This window comes from Marmota flaviventris, chromosome 1 (genome assembly GCF_047511675.1).
Source record: "Marmota flaviventris isolate mMarFla1 chromosome 1, mMarFla1.hap1, whole genome shotgun sequence".
NCBI classification, from domain to species: Eukaryota; Metazoa; Chordata; class Mammalia; order Rodentia; family Sciuridae; genus Marmota; species Marmota flaviventris.
This window is the reverse complement of record NC_092498.1, coordinates 96,886,674-96,907,149: the sequence shown is the minus strand read 5'-3', so window position 1 is coordinate 96,907,149 and position 20,476 is coordinate 96,886,674. Positions and strand designations below refer to the sequence as shown.

The window sequence follows — 20,476 nt, the reverse complement described above, 5'->3', positions numbered from 1 at the left end:
TTATGCTGTGTGTTCATACTCACTCTTTTTGTTGATCTTGTGTAGTTGCTATTTTATTTTTGGAATGTTTTCAGTATATGAGATGGAAGGCTAATAATTACTTCCCAGTTTTCTGAACAAGATTTGTCAGATTCAGGTTTACTATTTTATTTGGGAAACTTAGAGGGCCAGGTCTAGTTCTGGAGGGTATTTTGTTTTGGTTGTTTGTTTTTTTCCCATTTCATTTCTCTCATCTGTGTCTTCTCTGTACCAGTTTCAAAGTGCTTCAGGTATTGTTGGTTTGTAAAATGAATTCAAGTGTATGTTTTGTACACAAAGTTCACAAAGCATGAACTTTAAATTAGAAAAAACTTGACTTCAAGTCTAAAGTTTGCTTTAAGTCCTGATTCTCCACATAACCCACTTTTATAATTGGCTTATATAACTTTAACCTTAACTTTTTTGATTCTCTGTTTTCTCCATCTATAAAATTAGAAATTATAATTCTTCACTTTGTAGGGCTCATTTAAGAACTTAGAGTAATATATGTATATTCACTTGCTAGATTTATTGAACTTCCACAGGTCCTCAGCAAATATTCTCTCATCATTCCCTTTTTGTCCTAATCTTGCGATTCATCATCCAAAACTGAAGTCACCAGCTGTGTATGGCTGTTTGTATTTAAACTAATTAAAATCAAATAAAATTTAAATTCTTATTCATATTAATAGCATTTTATGTGTGCAGTAGCCACCTGTGACTAACATCTGCCATATTGGGCTGTGCAAATATAGAATATCTCCATCATCTTAACAATGTCTGATTTAGAGGCAACTCCTAAATCTTCGGCTTTTTAACACTAATAGTAACTTTACTAGTATTATCATTGATTTGGATAATGGAACAGTTCGTACATTATTTTACTTTTCCACACACATTTGTAGAAGAGATGTAATAAAAGGGCCAAATTCACTGTCTTGGGCCACTCCTGAGATTGGATGGGCTGCAGTGGTAGAGTGCCCGCCCATATCACACAGTGCTGTTTATCTTACACAAAAGGTCAAGAAATAAGACATTGTTAGGATGCTGTCTACTATAGGCTGTTGGGAATGGCTTATGTGTGCAAAGTGATAAAATCAAAGCAAGTGGGCTGGAGTGCTGTTCAGTGGTAGAGCATTTGCTTGGTGTGCATCCCTGGGTTCTGTCCACAACACTGCAAAAAAAATGAATAAAACAAAACCAAAGCAAATATGGTTACCTTGAATTAATTTGCATAACTGGAAATGTATTTAAAACATGCCTTTTCCTTTCTCCTTGCTCCCCCAGGAAAGAGAATATTGTGCCAGACCTAGATTGGATATCATCCAGCCACTTTCTGAAACTTGTGAAGAGATCTCTTCTGATGCTTTGACAGTCAGAGGTTTTCAGGAGAATGAATGTAGAGATTATCATTTAGGTGAGAGAGCAAAGGTCTGGTTCATGTGATTTCCTGTGTTATTTGCCCTTCTACTTTATTTGGACAAAAGGAAACTTAAATGGAGTTGCTGGGAGGATCTTAGAGAATATGTAGGCAGGCCTCTTCTTTTGAAAACCAGAGCGTTTAGGCTCAGAAATATCCCAGAGCTTTTCTAAGCTCTCATTGCAAAAGGAAGTAGAAACCAGGACTGATGAGGAGTAGGCTCCTTGTTTGTTGTTTTATTATTACTTTTTTCCATTGTGCTAAGTAACAGTTAACTTGATGTCAAGTAACTCTGGTTCTAATATCCCTCCAACTTTATGTCCCTGTAAGGTTTGCTCTTGGATGGCAGAGAAATTGTCTTTCTGTGAGTTACTGAGTGCTCACAGTTGAGAAGAGTCCTACCATATCACTAGGCATTAGGTGAATATTTGTGGAGTGGATGGATGAGCATACTTAGTCATTCACTGTGCAGACACAAAAGGAACACCATTATTATTTAGTCATACCAAGGCCATCTGTGTTTGAGTGTCATCATATCCTCATAAAATACATTGAGGAAAATAGAACAGTTAGGCTTTTAAAAAAATTTGTTTCCTGCTTTAAGAACGTTTGACACTTTGTGAGAATATTTTCATTTCCTACGTTGGCTGAAGAAATGAAGAAATATTCTATACATGTTTGAGCTTTCTTATGTGAAGTTTCAAATCAGTTGAAAAATGGGAGTATATTCTGGACTTGGCAAAAAGCAACTGTGATTCACAACTGAAAGCGTCCAATCTAGGTATTTTGCTCAGAGCAAACTCTGCTGCACACTTAGAAACCATTCAGAACAGGTTTTATAATTGAATTCTGCAGGAAACCCTCACCATTGGCATTGTGCACAACATGCTGAAATGATAGATTATGTCCCCAGGGCTTGGACGTCTGTCATTTATGCTTTAGATGGCCTTGACCTTGATGAGGAGGAAACATTTATCGCAGACTGTGGGGTGTAATTGTTCTGTAAAAATAGAACAGTGTCATAAATGGCCATAAATAAAGTTTATATACAGTAGATGAATTCTAATATGCAATGGATGTGAAGAATTTTGAACATTGTTTATCATATGAAGTCAGAATGTTAATGTATTTAAACACAGAATTTTGAACCTGTTAAGTTTTATAGTACTTGTTTTCTCCCTATTTCCCTTTTCTCTTTTCTTACTTCTTTCTTTCCCTTTCATATCTGAAATATGTTCTGTTATGTTCTACCCTATTTCCTTCCTTTACCTTTCAACAAAGTGAAGCACATTTGCAAGTGTAGACAAGTTTTCTCTTTACTCTGAAATTGGGTGGGCTCACCAGGTTCCCACAAACTGTTGCAACACTTTTTGTACTGTTGAATCACTCTAGTTGTTCCTCTCTTCTCTCACTTCTAGAATACTCTGAAGGGGAATCACTCTTCTACATCGTGAGTCCAAGAGATGTTGTAGTAGCCAAGGAACGAGACCAAGATGATCACATCGACTGGCTCCTTGAAAAGAAGAAATATGAAGTAGTTTTGATTTTAATTTCTTGGAAGTATTGACTTGTCTGTAACAGAGACAGGATAATAGATTTTTGTTGTAAATCTTCTGTGTGGTTGAATTAGAGTGCTCCAAACCAAAATAATAATAATAATAATAATAATATATATATGGAGGAGGATAATAACTTTCCCCTCTCAGAAATTAGGGAACAAAAAGATTGCTATGATGTTGACTGGCTTTACTAAGTTAAATTGGGGAGGAGTCAGTGGTATAGGGAGGGAGAGGTTTAGATCTAACCTATTGAAATTTTATTTTGTGATTTATTTTTTTTTCCACCCAAGGAGTGGAAAAGAGAGCTAATTCCTCAGAATTGTCTATTTGGACATTTTAATGAAATCACTCATTTTATCCTTATTTTTTTTGGAAAGATAAAGCTACTAAATTTTTACTCTCTGAGGTTGGTTTGAACCAACCTCAGTTATCAGATCAGTTATCAGATAATCAGATATCTTTGTAGTCCAGGTAGGAAGTGATGAGACCTGCTAGCTTGGATAGAATGATATTGTCCACTTTAGTAAATCTTGGTTTAGACAGATTTGATTAGAGAATGCCCCAATAGGACTTTATTTAAAAAATATATTTTTCAATTTTAATAGCTGAAATGTATCATGTTGGTTTAGACAGACTGTGGATGGGCTTATGTATTAATTATCAGAAAACAATAGCAATTAGCCCAACTTTTTGTTCCTCTAAATTTGTAACTACCTGGAAGGATAGGAAAAATCATTTTAATCTAAAAACTGTTTAGAGTCTAGATATAGTTGAGTAGTTGCTAAAAGAAATTTTATTTTTAATTATTTATGTTAGACTAATACTTATAAACTTTCTAAAGTAAAAAACAAAATCAGAGATTTTCAAGTGCTTAATTATAGATATACAAAAACGTGTAAAATTTATCTATGTTGAAACCTAAAGAAAAGTGCCTTTTTCCTTCTCTCCCTCCCTCCTTGCTCTCTTCTTTCCTTCCCTTCCTCTGTCCCTCAATATGCCCCTCAGTATCTGTCACACCAATTTAGAATGACAGCTGCCTTATTTTGCTTGGAGACTAGGAGATTTTGTTGTATTTTGATTTGTGTATGAAATGTGATTCCAATATCCTAATGCGGAAATGAATTCAAATGGAAATGAAAGAAGTCTTCATTTTGGTTGACTGCCTTTGTTTGAGTTTGAATTCAGTGAAGTTCATTCAACCATGGCATTAAAAATTCCAGTGCTTCAAGCAAAAGCCACAGAAAAATGGGGCTTTATTCATGTAGTCCAGAATGTTAAAACATAATAAATATAGTGTTTATAACCACAACATCTTTCTCTCCCACTCTCCCATTTTCTTTCCCTTTTTTTGTTTCTTTTATCATGCCTATGTAAATATAGGAAGCTTTGATGGCAGCTGAAATTAGCCAAAGGAACATAAAAAGACATAAGATTCTGGTAAGTATGCCTTTTTTTATTATATTAGAATAACTTTACCTTTTAATAAGTTGAAAAGACCATGTTCTACCTATCTTTTCAGAATTTATTTTAAACTAAACTAATTCTCTTTGGTCTGTGAGGTCAAAATATTTCATTTTATCAAATCAGTTTCTTCTTGTAAACAAGACACTTGAACAGCTGCGAGGAGGTATAATTTGAAAACTATGTTTGTAAAATACACTTTAAATACAAAGCTTTCCAGTTATGTATGTGGAAGTTTCTTTAAATTATAGATGAAATCACATTATCTCAAAATTTATTGAAAGAGTGCTTTCGTAAAACCAGATTGCTTTGGTGTCTCCATAATAACAAACTCAATTGATTTTGTTTTGGAGACTTATCTAGGACATCAAATACATTTTTATTTCATTTTGAATTCAGGAAAAATGTAGAGACTGAAGGCCCATTTCTTTGCTGACTATGACAGAGAATGTACAGATAGAAAGCAGATAAGAAATCAAATCCTTTTCAAGTCCTGAGAGAACATCTAGCCTGGTACCTGTGTTTTGCAGGTGAAAACTACAAACTTAGTCTTTTATGGCTAATTGAGTTTCTACACAAATTTCTTTTTTGCCTATGCTTTCCCTACCTTAAACTCTTTGGTCCCCATAAGGCTTTAATTCCCAGAATGTACAAGCAGGATAATTTAGGATTAAGAGGAAAAGAGAAAACCAGAGCATCTTTTGGTTTTAAGTTAAAAATGTAGGGGATAGGCAAGAATTCTTTAGAAATAGGAGAGAACTGAAAAGGCTTGTTTTACTTGGTTATGCAGAGCAGTTAAAGGAATTTCTACCTAGAAAGCAAGAACCAGATCTTGAAGGGATTTCCATAATTAGAAGCTTGGTTCTATTTTAGAACCCTTAAAAGACAATCTGAGCTTTTAGGCCCATATCAGATTTCCCTGTTACTGAGATTTTCTGGTGGAGACAAGGTCAGCTGAGATGGAGATCAGTTATCAGATAATCAGATATCTTTGTAGTCCAGGTAGGAAGTGATGAGACCTGCTCAGAGTCAGCAGGAATAGGGACATCTTATGGGACATCCTCGAGGAGCGCAGGAAAGAAATTTGAACTCAAAAATAGATTCAGAAGTTATCAGCCAGAAAATATCAGTTGAGTGATTGAGTTTGGATTAGCACACTTAGGGTGGGTACATAGTATCAGAGAACAGAGGAATGGGAATGGAACCATAAGGAACACTGTCATTCAAGGAATATCTGTAAAACAGATTTGGAACAGCCAGAGGAATTTTATGTCAAAGGAGTTGAAAGAGGAGAGCATTGAGGGTAAAGAGAGTTACATACTTATGGGCCTGAGGTAAACAGGTCAAAAAGGCTAGACAAGCTGAGTTGGTCAGGTGTATAGTGGATTTGGTAATGTGAAAGTAACTAGGGAAATTTCTGCTTATGTATAATTTATTTTCAACGTGGTATAGGGATTAAAAGTTAATAGTTAAAAGGAGTTTGTAGAGTCAGCTTAGCTATGAATGAGAGAGACTGGAGACTGTAGGTGGCGGCTCTGGCATCATGGGATAGTTGTTGTTGCTGTTTTTTGTAACAGAGACATTTAAACATGTTTGTGCTAATGGGAAAGTGAGAAAATAGGGTATATAGAAAAAGAGGAAAGGTTCAGAATGAGCTCCGCAACCTGGCAGCATGGACGTGTGGTGGAGGGACTGGTACTGAAATCTCACAAAATGACCCTCTGTAGATATTGTGATATATGGTCTGTTTTCACTCTCATTCTGTAGGTCTGAAATGATTTCTCACATAATAGTCATTAAAGAAAAAAATTTAAATAAATTTAAAACCATTGTTTATCTCCCCTCTTGAAAAGAGCCTGTCCTGTATATTAAGTATGCATAGATTTTTTTTCTCCTGGCATGAAATGTTTCCATATCAGGCATGCAGAGAAAAAATGGGCTCCTCTCGTTTCTGCCATATTGAAAGAAATTCCACATCTTTTTGTACATGAAGTAGAAGTTAAAGCCAAGTTTTGTTATATATAATAAATTTTAGCTTTTAATGAAAATGCTTTCAGGTGAGGATAATATTTCATAAAAAGAGTCATGGGGAGATCAAGCAAAAGCTGTTCTCCCATGCCTGTGGTGACACTGGCCACCCCAGATCCTTTCAGAAACAGTGAATATTCTGAAGACACTCGGTTCCCTGCTTTCATGCCAGTTTCCTTCATCTGTAAATTTATGGATTTGAATTTCTTGTTTTTCTCAGCTCATTTTCACTTTAGGATTAAGTTTAATATTTCATATTTCCTTTTAATCTGATAGTCTGTCATTTCATTTTTCTTAACATTTCAGACTTGAGGTAGAGGAGACATGTAGTTCACATTTTACAGATGAAAGCACAAGAAAGAGAATTTTATATCCATTGACAACATGGAATTGTTGGATCATGTTTCTAATATTAGAGATTTCCTTTGCAGAAAATCTCTTAGAGGGGATCATATTAGAAGCTTTTAAAATAGTAACATTATTTATTTTTTAAAAATTGAATTTCAGAGCCAGGCTTGGTGGTACATGACTGTAATCCCAGTGATAGGAGTCAGAGACAGGAGGATCACAAGTTCAAGGCCAGCCTGGACAACTTGGGAAACCCTGGCTGGGAATGTAGCTCCATGGTAAAGAGGCCCTGGGTTCACACGTCAGCACCACCCCCCCCCCAAAAAAAAAAAAATTAATATACATATAAAAACAAATACATGTACTTTTAAATGTGAATATACTAAAGAAAGAAGCAAGCATAACTGCATGAAGCAAACTGCAATATCACTATTGTCGATAGGACCCTAACATCATGGCCTGCTTATAAACAGATTCAGCTTTTCAGTTGTTCCTTTTGAATTTTGAAATTCCTCCATTTTCTCTAGGATATCGGCTTGGCATATATAAATCACTTGGTGGAGAGAGGAGAATATGACATAGCAGCACGGTAATAAACACATTTTCACAATTTTTACTAATACAAATAGAACAGGTCAATGTTAACAACAGCAATCAGTCATTCTATTTAACAGACATTTTGGTGGTTTTTTTTTAAACATCTTTCTAACAGGAATAATTTTGAATATTAGTGGTTTCAATCACAGAATAGATTAATATCTGTTATTTCTGCAACTTCTGTTGCACTTTCACCAAAAGGAGAATTGTTTCTCACATATTTAATGAGAAAAGTGTCAAGATCCATGAAGAATGTGGGATTTTCCCATTTATAAGCTAGCAAGTTAGCCTGCCACAGTTTCATTGTTAACCAGAAGGCATGATATGAGACTCCAGAGTCAGAGCTAAAGAACTATCTCTATGGTTTTAGGAACCAAGGTATCATCTTTTAACCTAAGTCCCCAATCCTTAATCCCCATTCCCATAGAACAACATGGAGGGGGCCCAGTGACTCTGCCTATGTAGTAGGTTGTGTTATTTGGGTGGAGTCCTGAGCCTGGGATATCTTTTCTAGGGCAATGACCCAGAAAAAAGACATTGCCTTCATTGTACTGGACAGTAAGCAGAGCTGCCCTCTCTGGAGGGAGATACTGTCTTTGTCTAAGGCTGTTGAAAGATAGCCCAGAACAAAATGCCTCTGCTTACAATTTCAGGAAAATTGTTTCCCAAGGAGAAATTGGCTACTAAATGGAAATGGTCAAACCATAGGATCCCAGGTTGCTGGGGCCTTTGGTGGGCGGAAAGCATGCATGTATATAGTGGTCATGTGATCCTTTTGGAATTTTGCAGTGCCCATCTCTGTGACCATGCAGCATCCTTGGAAGGTAGCCTTTAGTTCCCTGAGATTATTTAAGAAACTATGTTTCTCTAATATGTTAACAATAAGTTTCATTCATACATAAATAATCTTCTAGATTACATTCTAAGATGGGACTCTAGTTTTTTAAAGTCTCATTTTGTAGCCTATTATTTAAATCAGTTCAGGAGGAACTGATACTTTTGGATATGGTGAATTTTCTTCAAGGCAAAAAAGGGCCCCAAACCAGCAGTGTTGATCCAGACAAATAGTACACTTAAAACAGGAAAATCATTGGGGAAACCCCTAATGTAATCTTCTGAAAGAGATTTATCTGGATTTATAACGATTTTGTGTAATTTTCATGATTTGTATCAACCTGTATATGCAACCAAGTAATGGTAGTAACTTCATGTTAATTAGCACACGAGAAAGAAATTTGTCAAAACCTTCAAAGAGAGATTTATCTAAACCACAGGGGAAAATGTCTACTTATTCCATCTATTTATTTATTTATTTATTTGTAATTTGTTTCTCTCTGGAATGTTTTTACTGCAGCAAATGCCAGAAAATCCTTGGGAAAAACGCAGCCCTCTGGGAATACGAAGTTTATAAATTTAAAGAAATTGGACAGCTTAAGGTAAACAAAGATTTATTTTTAACTCTTAGTTTCTGCATGTTAAATGAAAATAAGAATAGTAGTAATCACTTCTTTATTGGGAAGCATTTTATCATTGGGAAAGAAAAATCAAAAAATCAAACTTGGCAATTAGTTTCAAAACATAAAGCATAGTTTGTAATTTTGGGTGTGTGTATACTATGTATATTTACATATATGAGATGGTCTCTCTTTTTTTTTAATCTTTTAACCTTTTACCGCTACAGTTTTCTCTCTGTGTAGATGAAATTTTCATGTTCTTTTTAAATAATGGCTTTGGAAGCCAGGTATAATTTTATTTGGTGAATTGTAAAACATAAGACCTTTTTCAAATTTACTGAAGAATTAATGTATTTTTCAAATATCTTACCTGTGAAAAGGTGAAATTTGACCATGTAGCTCTAATAAATTATTTTACTGCTTCATTTTTTAATCTTTAAAATTAGTATACAACATTCAAATCAGTAAAGTGTTCTTATGTTTGTTTAAAACATTTTTTAGTTTTTCTGAGCCTGTTGAATGCTCTAATGGAGATATGAATGTATTTTTTAGATGTCCCAATTATGTTGGCTTATCAATCCCATGACTACTTACTCTTGTGCTTGCCCCATAAAGATTACTATAAGTACATGTATGAAGAGACGAATGGTGTGACTCTACTTTGTGTACAACCAGAGATATGAAAAATCATGTTCTATATGTATAATATGGATTGTAATTGCATTCTGCTGTCATATATAACAAATTAGAATTAAAAAAAGAAAAGAAAGCTTAAATTTAAAAAAAAAAGGATTATTCTTCTGTAGTTGGACCCTAGCTCCATTTCTTTTCTCTTTTTTTTTTTTTTTTCTGTGTGTGTGTGTGTGTGTGTGTGTGGTACTGGGGATTGAACCCAGGGCCTTGTGCATGCGAGGCAAGCAGTCTGCCAACTGAGCTATATCCCCAGCACCCCAGCTCCATTTCTTATTGGGCTTTTCCTAGAAGGTTTCATCCAAAGTTTCATGGGCCTGCTTACCTGATGGCTGTATAACCCAGACAATTCTTTTGAATTGTTATGATGGCTAATTCTCTTCATATATATTGCTAATAATGATAATGCGAATTAAGGTAAATCTACATCCTTCCCAAATTTGGTCATTTTCCTTTGAATGTGTGTTTATAACACACAGTATTTTCATTCTCATTCTTAATGGCTCAAGAGCCACTATCCTAGTGAGAATATTTTCCTCAATTTACCTCTTCATTCCATTTAATCTCTGTTTTTTGTCAGTTTTATCAGATCAACTAATTGGGCCTTTTCACTTCCATTTCAGTGCCATTTCCTTAACTCTTGCCTGACATTACAAAGACCTTATGATAGATCTAGAGGCAGCCCTTGCTAAAGTTATGTTCTAGGAGCAGTCCTGGTTAAAAGATATCTATTTAAAAAATAAATCTGGACTCTCACTTCCCTATTATCTGTTGCTTCCCTCCTGCCCATAGAATAAAATTGAGTTCCTTTCATGACCCCACCTCCCTTCCTCTCCAGTCACACCTACCTTCGGGGACCTAATTCTCCCATCTCTGGGCCCCTGTGTCTTCCTTGAACACAAATGTTTGTGGTTGCATGCCTTTGTTCATTTTGTTCCCTGCCAGATCCGCTTCCCCTTCTGTCTTTGCCTGATAAATTCAGGACCATAAATAACATACAAGATTCTCCCCTGTGGAGTTGGGGGTATGGTTCAGTAGTAGAGTGCCTGGCATGCACAAGACTTTAGGTTAGATCCCCAGCACTTCCATAAATAAATACAGACAGACATAAGATTCTCCACTGTGTCCACAGCCCTTTGTTAATCCCTTTCTAATAATATTTACCACACAGTATCACCAGTATCTGTTTATTTCTCTTCACATCTTCTTTCTTGGACACTAAGCTTCTTGGGGATACTGTCCCCAGTACAAAGCATGGTAATGGGTGAGTAGAAGGAAATTGAGAACTATATTGGGAAATATCCGAAGAATGCAAGATGCATTTTTCCTATTTCAAAACATGATTGTGAGTTGTTTGGTGCACTTCAGTTTCAGGAAGGAAAAGATGTATAGGTGACTTATACTTTAGATTATTTAACAAGTCGATTTTATAATCTTATACTTTTGAAAATGTATCATAATTTGTTGTTAGAAAGTAAAGTTCATTTGCATCTTTTCAGAATAATTTTCCAGAGTACTCTTATTCCTGAGTCTTAAATTTTTAAAATAAAAAATATATTTTTATATTATCTGCATAATGGGAATACAGTTTTATCTTGCTACCTTTTAAAGAATTCTTGTTTCCCTTTCCTTCCACAGGCTGTTAGTCCTTATTTGCCAAGAGGAGATCCAGTTCTGAAGCCACTCATATATGAAATGGTCTTACATGAGTTTTTGGAAAGTGATTATGAGGTACGGCATTATGACATGAACAGATTTGTTTGTATTCAATAGAAAATTTTAAGAAGTCTTGAAAGTTTATCTTTATGATCCTGTTGTAATTCTTTCACGTATATCAATTCTTAAATTATTTTAAATTTTTTATCATCAAAGTTATCCCATTAATTCATGTTATGTCTGGGAAACTTTTGGTTGAGACTGAAATAAGCATGACTTAAATCTCAAGCTTGCAAATATTTTCTCCTCAATGTTTTAAGATGTCTGCCAGATCAGTAGTATTGAGAAAATTATAACTAACTTTTTGTTACAAGCTCTGTGCATAATTCCTATTCTAGCTTACATTATTTTCAACTTAATGTTTAAATTTTGAATTAAATTGTCACATAATAGTAGTGATCCGTAACAACTTTTGTATGAAAATTTTGTGCTGTCAACAGAGCATTAACAATCATATCCCCCACCCAATGTACTTCTCTGAAATATTGACTTCTCAATTTTCTTTTCTTCCTAAAAAGATACGAGGTAATACGATTTTCTTTGAGGTAATGATGCGCTTCATGACATGTTTCTAGTCTCATAGTTTCCAGTCCTATGCTTATAGGTTTGCCTGTTAATTTATAACCTAATAGAATTGTTTTAAATAGGTCTTATTATAATATTGACTAATTAATATTACTGTATAAGCATGTTAAAAGTGGTACAATTTCTGTGGCATTTTATTTAATGAATACTTCTTAACCTTTTACTTACTATGTAGTGGGCACTGAGGTGTTCTATACCTTTGTTCACTCAGTCACAACGGTTCTTCACTGACTGTGTCCTCTAATTAATCATTGTGGTCACTGGGTTGAATTTATCAGTATTTCTTAGGTAGCACATTTATTCCAGGGTGTGTGAAGCCAGTTATGCAGGAAGAAGCCTAACGTGAAATGTAGTAAGTGTTTATGTCAGTTTACAGTGGGGCCATCTTGCTTTTATCACACAATATGACTTGTCCTTTTTCTTTGATAGAAGTTGGCAGTACTTCGAGGCTATTGCATGGCTAGGGAAAGGAGGAAGTGGAGCCAAACTTTCTTCTTCCTTTGAACAATATTATTTCTGGTCTCAAGGCTACTGACTGCTGCCATTATTAAGGTGGAATTCTTTACAGACTCTTTTATCTTAAATATCGCACAGTCTTATGAAAAGAGAAGCTTAATCCATAGTGTCATTTTGATTCAGGAACATTTTGTGTTCTGATTGAATTCCCTCCCTAAAATCTCTAAAGTCAAATTACTTTACGTGCTAATATGAAGGTTGCAATTTGGAGGGAAAATGTGTGGTCTATTGCTCTGCTCTCTTGCCATCCTTACTAGGGGGGTTACTTTAGTCAAAACTGGATGAAACTTTAGTGGAAGCAATATTCCTGATTCTTCTGTGGTTTTTCTCCTTACCAAATCCTGGCGCTTTACAGAAATACCTTGTACCAGTCTGTTTTTACTTCTAAATAACTTTCTTCTAATGGAGATTGAACCCAGTGCTCTCTAACACAGAACTACATCCCCAACCCCTTTTTTTGTAGACAGAGTCTCAGTATGTTGCTGCAGCTTACCTCGAACTTAGGATCCTCCTGCCTTAGTCTCCGTTGGCACTGGGATTATAGATGTGCACCACCATACCTGGCTCTAAATAACATTTAAATAAATTTAAAGTAGTTCATTAAAGCATTAATAGTGTTATCATGTAATATTTAATATCAATTTTTTCTAGTAATATGGATATTTTTACTTCTCTTTTCTGTCTTTTGAGTATGTCTAATCCACCCCTTCCCAAGTTGTCAAAGATCAATAAGTAAACTCAACTTACTTAGGGTTATAAAACATGAACTTTAACATTGGGAGGCAGGTACTATATAGGCTACTGGCCAAGATCAGCTGTCAGGGAGAACAGAATTAAATCAGGATATCTGGGGTTTCTCTCAGAACCACAAATTTTGAGATCCAGATATAACCAGAGTAAGGGCTAGGGGATAAGACTTTAATCAAAATTCTAATTCCCAGCATAAACGTGGGTCAGAAGCCAGACTGGAAGGAGGTCAGACATGGTAACTTTTAAAGTTATTATACCAGATGATTTTATTTGTGGAAGCAGCTTTGTCCTCCACAGAGCCGCCATGTATAGTTGTACTTGCTGTGCAGTGCACAACAGTGTGCCCAGACCTAAATAAAGTGCATAGAAGGTGTTGGGGAAAGTAGTTGACTTTGATACTGTTAGATGTTAACAATTTCATCCATGTGTTATAGCTGTCCAAAATGAGCATAGAACAAGTCAAAGCTAAACCTTGCTTGTGCAACGGTACTTTATGTAAAGAACAGGGTGCCTTACCTAGTTGTACATTCATAAAAATAGGAACAGAAATGGATAGCACAACCTACTTCCCAAGAATAATAAATGGAGATTATGGTAGTTATATTCTCCGTATTTTCTTTTGTACCCTGAAACCCATAGTTAGGATATTGATGAAAAGTTTATGACTGAAGTTTTATTTTTATTTGTTCTTTTTAGTTCTATATCACAGTAGAATGTATTCTGACAGATCATACATACTGGAGTATAACTTCCCATTTTTGTGGTTGTACACGATGTGGAGTTACACTGGTCATGTATTCATACAAGAACCTAGGAAAATTATGTCCAATTTCCTATTCCCTCCTCCCCTTCCGTCTAATCCAGTCAACTTCTATTCTCACCCACCCACCCATTCCCCCAGTTATTGTGAATTAGCATCCACATATCAGAGACAACATTTGGCCTTTGGATTTGGGTGATTGGCTTATTACACCTAATTGGCTTATTACCTCCAGTTCCATCCATTTAGAAAATGTAACACATTTTCTTTATCTGTTCATCTCTTGAAGGGCACCTAAGTTGGTTCCATAGGTTAGCTATTGTGAATTGAGCTGCTGTAAACATTGATATGTCTGTGTCACTGTAGTATGCTGATTTTAAATCCTCTAGGTAATATGCCGAGGAGTGGGATAACTTTGTCAAATGGTGGTTTGACTCAATTTTTAATCATAAAATCACTATCTGTTGCATAATTACTTGTTAAGTATTGTTGAAACTGGATTGTAATCCTATTTTTGCGTTTGAAAACCAAACTATTTCCCTGTGTTCTCACCCCACAATCCACAGAGAGGCTTCTGTGACTTCAAGAGATGTAGGGACTTCTCCCCACCAGCAAGCAGTTCTACAGTGGCACTAGCTGTTGTCCTCTAATCCAGTTTCATTCTGACACTGTCCACTTGGACACAATGTCTGATACCACAGGTTAAGAGCTCAGTTCCCAAGATTCCCTCTCCTACTCGCCTGATTTGCCAGTTGCACGCCTCAGGTCATTTTAACTATGCTTCTGACCAACTGGTTATAAACCAGGGCATCCATAAACCCCCTCCTCAGGTTTAAGTGATTTGTCCTAGCTGTTCACAAAACTCTGGCCAGCCTGTTTACCCTTCATTGTAAAGGATGTTAACAAGGATACAGATGAAGAGATGCACAGGGTGAGGTGTGTGGGAGGGGACATAGACCTTCTGTGCCTTCTCCATGCACACCACACTCAAGGAATTTTTACAGTGTTTGGCTATCTGGAAGCTCTTCAAACCCTGCCCTTTTGTATTTTAGAGAGACGCCATTGCATAGGCATGATTGCTAATGGACTGAGTGCAGAAATGCAGTGAGGCCTGCAGGGTCAAATTGTTCAACATTTCTTCATGGAGGGTGTGGAGCAGAACCACTCTGGAAGGAGGAGGGTCTTAAAAAACCTACTAAGTTTCCATGGCCTGCTTTGGGGAGTAGATTATGAGCCAAGAACCATGGACCAAAACCAAACTGTGTATATCACAGTGTTACACTTGTTTAAAGAGTGTTGTTCTTTTTCTGCTGTTCCTCTTTGGTTAGGGTTTTGCCACACTGATCCGAGAATGGCCTGGAGATTTGTACAACAATTCAGTAATAGTTCAAGCAGTTCGAGACCACCTGAAGAAAGATAGTCAGAACAAGACTTTACTCAAAACCCTGGCTGAATTGTAAGTTTTTTGTTTTGTATTACCTTTGCAAATCACTCTACATTAAAAAGTTTTTCATATTTTAGACTTCTGCAAACTCTGAGTGGAGAGGATGCTTTCTAATGTCATTTTCCCACATTCACTCTTAATAAAAATAAAACCTTGCATAAATGTCAAATGAACAAGTAGAAGGTAAGGTCAGTATGTAAAACTGTTCAGTTATACTATGATCTGTTTCCCAAAGGAGAGGGTACTCTGGGGCAATGGGTAGGAGGTAGGAAGGCTGTCAGGTGTTAGACCTCTCAAGTAAAACAGTTTTCCATTGAGCCAGGCTCTGGATTCTGTTATTCCTAGATTTTCCAGTCAGTCTCTCAAACATCAGACTCCAAATATATAAAATCACAGGTTCCCTTTAGGAACTAACAGCAAAATAAGAGCAGTGCAAGACACCAAATCAAGGCTCAGCAAGGGAGCTTCATTAACCTTTTTCATATTTATTGGGCACTTTGATCGGGCTTTGTGCCAGATGCCTCTGATACAAAGATAAGATATACCTTCATGGAGCCTCAGTCTATGGAAACATGTAGAATTGTGCAGGTCTGTCTAGAGGACAGTTCCTGTGGGTTTCAGACTCTCTTCAAAACCCTACCAACTCAGACCTCTACTCTCCCATCTTTGTCCAGGACCAGGAAAAGACTGTGTTAAACGTTTTCACAAAAGAAGTTATGTTTGTGACATTCTGACTTGGAACACTAATCATTTTCTCTTGGAAATATTGTTCCAGATGCCCCTTGGACTCTGTAGCAATGTTAATAAGGAACTGACGTCTGATTTTTGTTCAGTTGGCTTTCAGGAGCTGGTTGAGGGACTTAATCAATATGAAAAAAAAAAAAAAAAAAAAAAAACTGTTTCAATGGAAAAACATTTCAATTTTATATAACCCCTTATAGATAAGGTTTTGGAATATAACCAATTTGTCAGCTGAATACTGCTTGTAAGAATTTTATCTGATTTTTCTGTTTCTGAAATGAATATGTCCTTCATTCTGGATCATAGCTTCATTGTCTGGTATATGGATTTCTGTAAAACGATTTCTGTAAAACTTTTTGAGGCTGAACCCCCAATGAAAATTTTTTATTCATGAATGTTATAAATTTTCTGAAATTCCAGTAAGGTAAAAGCAGGGTTCTGAGGAAAAAGCACTTACTGATCATGAATTGTTAAATCCCAAGGAATATTTTTCAAAATTAAGTTATCTTTCCTATCTGAACAAATGTTTTTTTAATATTATAAAAACATAATTTCTGTGCAAGTGTATTTTTATTATAACTGCTGATGAACATTAATGTAAAAAATTTTTCTTACCAGGTATACCTATGACAAAAACTATGGCAATGCTCTGGAAATATACTTAACATTAAGACATAAAGACGTTTTCCAACTGATACACAAGCATAATCTTTTCAGTTCAATCAAGGATAAAATAGTTTTATTAATGGATTTTGATTCAGAGGTAATGTATTTTTTATTTGTACTGATATTTTCCCTTTTCCAACTGTATAATCATTAGACATCTGTCTAAGTGCTCAGTAGCTTGGCCATGTACTTATTATGCTTGAATATTCTGACCCTTTTCATTGGATGTTGTTATTTTAGTAATTAACATTCAGGAATACTTTCCTTGGTGTGGTGATTCTGTAAAAGCAATTGTAATTTGGTGTAGAACTCAAAAGGGTGTGTGTGTGTAAAGTAACTTTTTTAGTTAAAAAAATGATATAATTCATAGAAACAAACTACGTATATACTTTGGCTCATTTAACCCTCTTAATCTATGTCCGAGAATTAAAATTTAAGTGAACTTCTCTTTAGATCCACTTACTTGCTGTTTTATTCATTGATATTCACAGATCCAGCATGTGCAGTTTCTACTGATTTTGGTGATATTCAGGTTCAGGACATGTGGAATGTGTTATTTACTGTAGCTCACGTTTGAAGAGTGGTTTGCTTGACTAATGACAGGACAGGCCTCCATGGCTCACATTCAGTTTATAACATGATAAAATCCTCCTCTATGTAAAAAAGAATCTAATTACAAATACTTATGAGAAAAATAATGAGGTTCATGAAACATAATGATCTCATTCAGAAAATTGAAATTTTAGATAAATGAAAAAGTAGGATTCTAAAAGCTCTTAAATTTTAATGCATTATATTATAATGCATTTAATTGTATTTTTCTGTATTTAGGGGTATTATATGCTATATTAATCTCCATCAACTTAATCTTTTTTAGATAAGAGGTAAGATCTACATATACCTCTTTTTCTCAAAGATACTTTAGTCTATTTTTTATACTGATTCAAGTCTATTAAGGCTATAGATCTTATAGAATGAAGTTCAGGTAGAGGTGCTCTATTTCTCTGGCAAAGGATGATTAAGAGGATGACATGCATATATAAAAATTAATTACATTTTCCCCATATCCAGTCTTCCCTCATGCCCACCTGTCATCCCAGGTGTCTTGAGTCTAATTTTGTATGTAGAGCTGTGGGAAAAGATGAAAGGGCTGAGAGTAATTGCTATTCAAGAGTTTTGGCCAAAATTAAGAATCCAAGTTTTCTAGTTAGAAGAGACCTTAGGAATAATCTATTCTAACACCCTCATATTTTAGAGAACAAAAATAAAGTTTGGATGGCGAGGTGGTAGCCGATTCAAGAACAGGACCTGGGTATTCTTCATGACACTCAGTCTGATGAGCTTTCTTCTCACTCTCTTATCATAAACTCATTTATGTTTCATGAATTTTAAAGGTGGCTAAAGTAAATTCCAAAAGTCTGTAAGCTTCATACACTGTGAAAATTTTGGTGTCTTATTCTTTATCCAACTCTTACCTTCTTCTCTATACAAGACTGATTCTATATCTCTGTGAAATCTCATAGGGAGGCACTGGCAATTTTCAGATACTAAGAAAAGCTCATTTTTGTGGTTTTGGTAATGAGATGCTCTCCATCACTCCCCAGAATCACATGAAAGTTTGTGAGGATAATTGAGACATCATTGGGGGCTAGAATATGTCAGGATAGTTTGTGCTTGGTAAGTTACAGCAAGAAACCATCTTATTAGTGTGCAAAATACATAGGCCTCAGACTGAGACACATTTGAAAATGCATTTCTCTATGGTTATTATTTTGCATAAGAGCCATTGTAAAACTTAAACATAGAAAATAAGCCCTTCACCTTTGCTGTAGCAGTGTGTACACTATGTTGTGTTTAGTGTTCTTATGTGGCAGATTTCAGTAACTGTGCCTAATTTTTGTATTTTAGAAAGCTGTTGACATGCTTTTGGACAATGAAGATAAAATTTCAGTGAGTAGCTTTTTATATGTGTAAGTCCATTTGTTAATAACACAATAACAAAAGACTGGGTAAATTACAAAGAAGTTTATTTGGGCTTGTGGTTCTGGTCCAAGGTCGAGAGACTGTGTTTAATGAATGCCTTCTCATAGGCAGAGTCCTGAGCTGGCACAGGGCATCACATGGCAAGAGACAGGGAACACGTGGGAGAGGCCAGCAGTGCACTTGTGGGAGAATGAAGTCAAATGCACCAGAAGCAGCAAGACCACTGGGAGGGGCCGCACTTGCTCTTTAATAACAGCCAGAGAGGCAGCCTTATCCCTTCACTGGGGCAGTCATGCCCATGCACCTCGCGCTAGTCCCCACCACTTTTCCAGACTGTTACATTGGGGAATCAATCCTCAGCATGAGTTCTGGCCAGAAAACAAACCACAGTCACCCCATCGCAGCGGATTACTAGATAAGTGTCTAGAACTACTTTAACTAGAAGGACAAGAGGTGTTTATCAGATAATTTTGCAGCTGTGTTTGTGTCCTCATAACTCTGTTTAAAATTTTCTATTTTTTTCCTTAGATTAAAAAGGTAGTGGAAGAATTAGAAGACAGACCGGAGTTACAGCATGTGGTGAGCTTTGAAGTCTTCTTTTCCCCTTTTGTTTAAATAGTGGGATGGAACACCTTTCAGTGTCAGGGACCTCTTTATGGAGATTAATTCCTAAACTGGAGGTTTGACTACAGACAGTACGCTGAAATTATGAAAATGTGGTGTGATATGTTTTGAATCCAGGGCTAGGGTTAATGCAGAATAGGCCCTTGAACTTTGACTTACAATTGAATTGAGATTTAAAAGTTGTATTCATTTCTGTGTTGTCCACTGTGCCTAGGAATAAGCTCCTTCTCTCTTTAATTGCCTTTAAATGTAACTGTAGCAAAGTACAGCAAAAGCAGAAGGTGCAGTGTAGAGACCAAGTTCTCCGCCAAAGAAATAGCATACAACCATTCTAACCACAGGGTGATCAGAGCAGGGCTTCATTTTTTGGCCCCTCACCCTGGCAGTAGCTAATCTCATCTCTTTTTAGTAGCCTTGGTATTTGTAGTATTCGACCTGTTGGTCTTGATTTCTTTGGGGGCTACTTTTATTCCATGCTTTGCATTATTAAGGGAGTAGATATTTTCTGTGTCCTTTAAAAAATTATAAAACCTTCCAGTAGGACCACGGGCATCAAATATAGTATCTTTGCCCATCTTCTTGTACCCCAGGAAGAGGCCTAGGGAGCAATATCTTTCTTTCAAGCTAGTTTTATACATTGAAGCTCTTGAAAACTGAATAGAAAATGTAAGGTATGTTTTTTTGCTTTTGTTTTTTTGGCTCAGGAGTTGTGCAGATGTTATTGCTATATTGTTCACAATCGGAAATCTCAAGATTATCTGCTTACCCAAGGAAGGCTTCACTCTTCTGGCCACCTTGGGAATTTGTTTATAAAGCATTCTGGCTTTCTTAAGCCATGAGACAGGGTTGTAGGCGGTGGCTCTGTGACAGTAATCAGTGAAATGGTGGAAGAATCCACATTAACATGGTTCATCTTCCTTGCCAGATGATACAGTGTCTATAAATTTGGCTTAGCACATGGGGCAGAGCCTCCCTGTCTTGTTTGAGCTTCTGGGAAACAACACCAGCTATCGCAGCCCACATACACTGACCCTACTGTCAATGCCTGGTGGTTTTCCTCATTACACCTCAGGCCAGCAGATGAGTTGAATCTGGTGCTACTCTTTTCTGCCCTTC

The 20,476-nt window shown here is 36.1% G+C and overlaps 1 protein-coding gene across 2 annotated transcripts in view; it reads left to right on the top strand.

Moving 5' to 3' along the window:
* The window catches only part of Vps41 (VPS41 subunit of HOPS complex), a 159,178-nt gene that overhangs the window by 117,333 nt on the left and 21,369 nt on the right, over positions 1-20,476 (top strand). For both annotated transcript variants that reach the window (XM_027939644.2, XM_071614102.1), the window contains 10 exons: positions 1,306-1,435; positions 2,857-2,972; positions 4,378-4,434; positions 7,362-7,423; positions 8,786-8,867; positions 11,214-11,306; positions 15,231-15,358; positions 16,706-16,850; positions 18,662-18,703; positions 19,265-19,315. In XM_027939644.2, the coding sequence (XP_027795445.1) occupies positions 1,306-1,435; positions 2,857-2,972; positions 4,378-4,434; positions 7,362-7,423; positions 8,786-8,867; positions 11,214-11,306; positions 15,231-15,358; positions 16,706-16,850; positions 18,662-18,703; positions 19,265-19,315 (906 nt within the window). The remainder of the gene's footprint in view (positions 1-1,305; positions 1,436-2,856; positions 2,973-4,377; positions 4,435-7,361; positions 7,424-8,785; positions 8,868-11,213; positions 11,307-15,230; positions 15,359-16,705; positions 16,851-18,661; positions 18,704-19,264; positions 19,316-20,476) is intronic.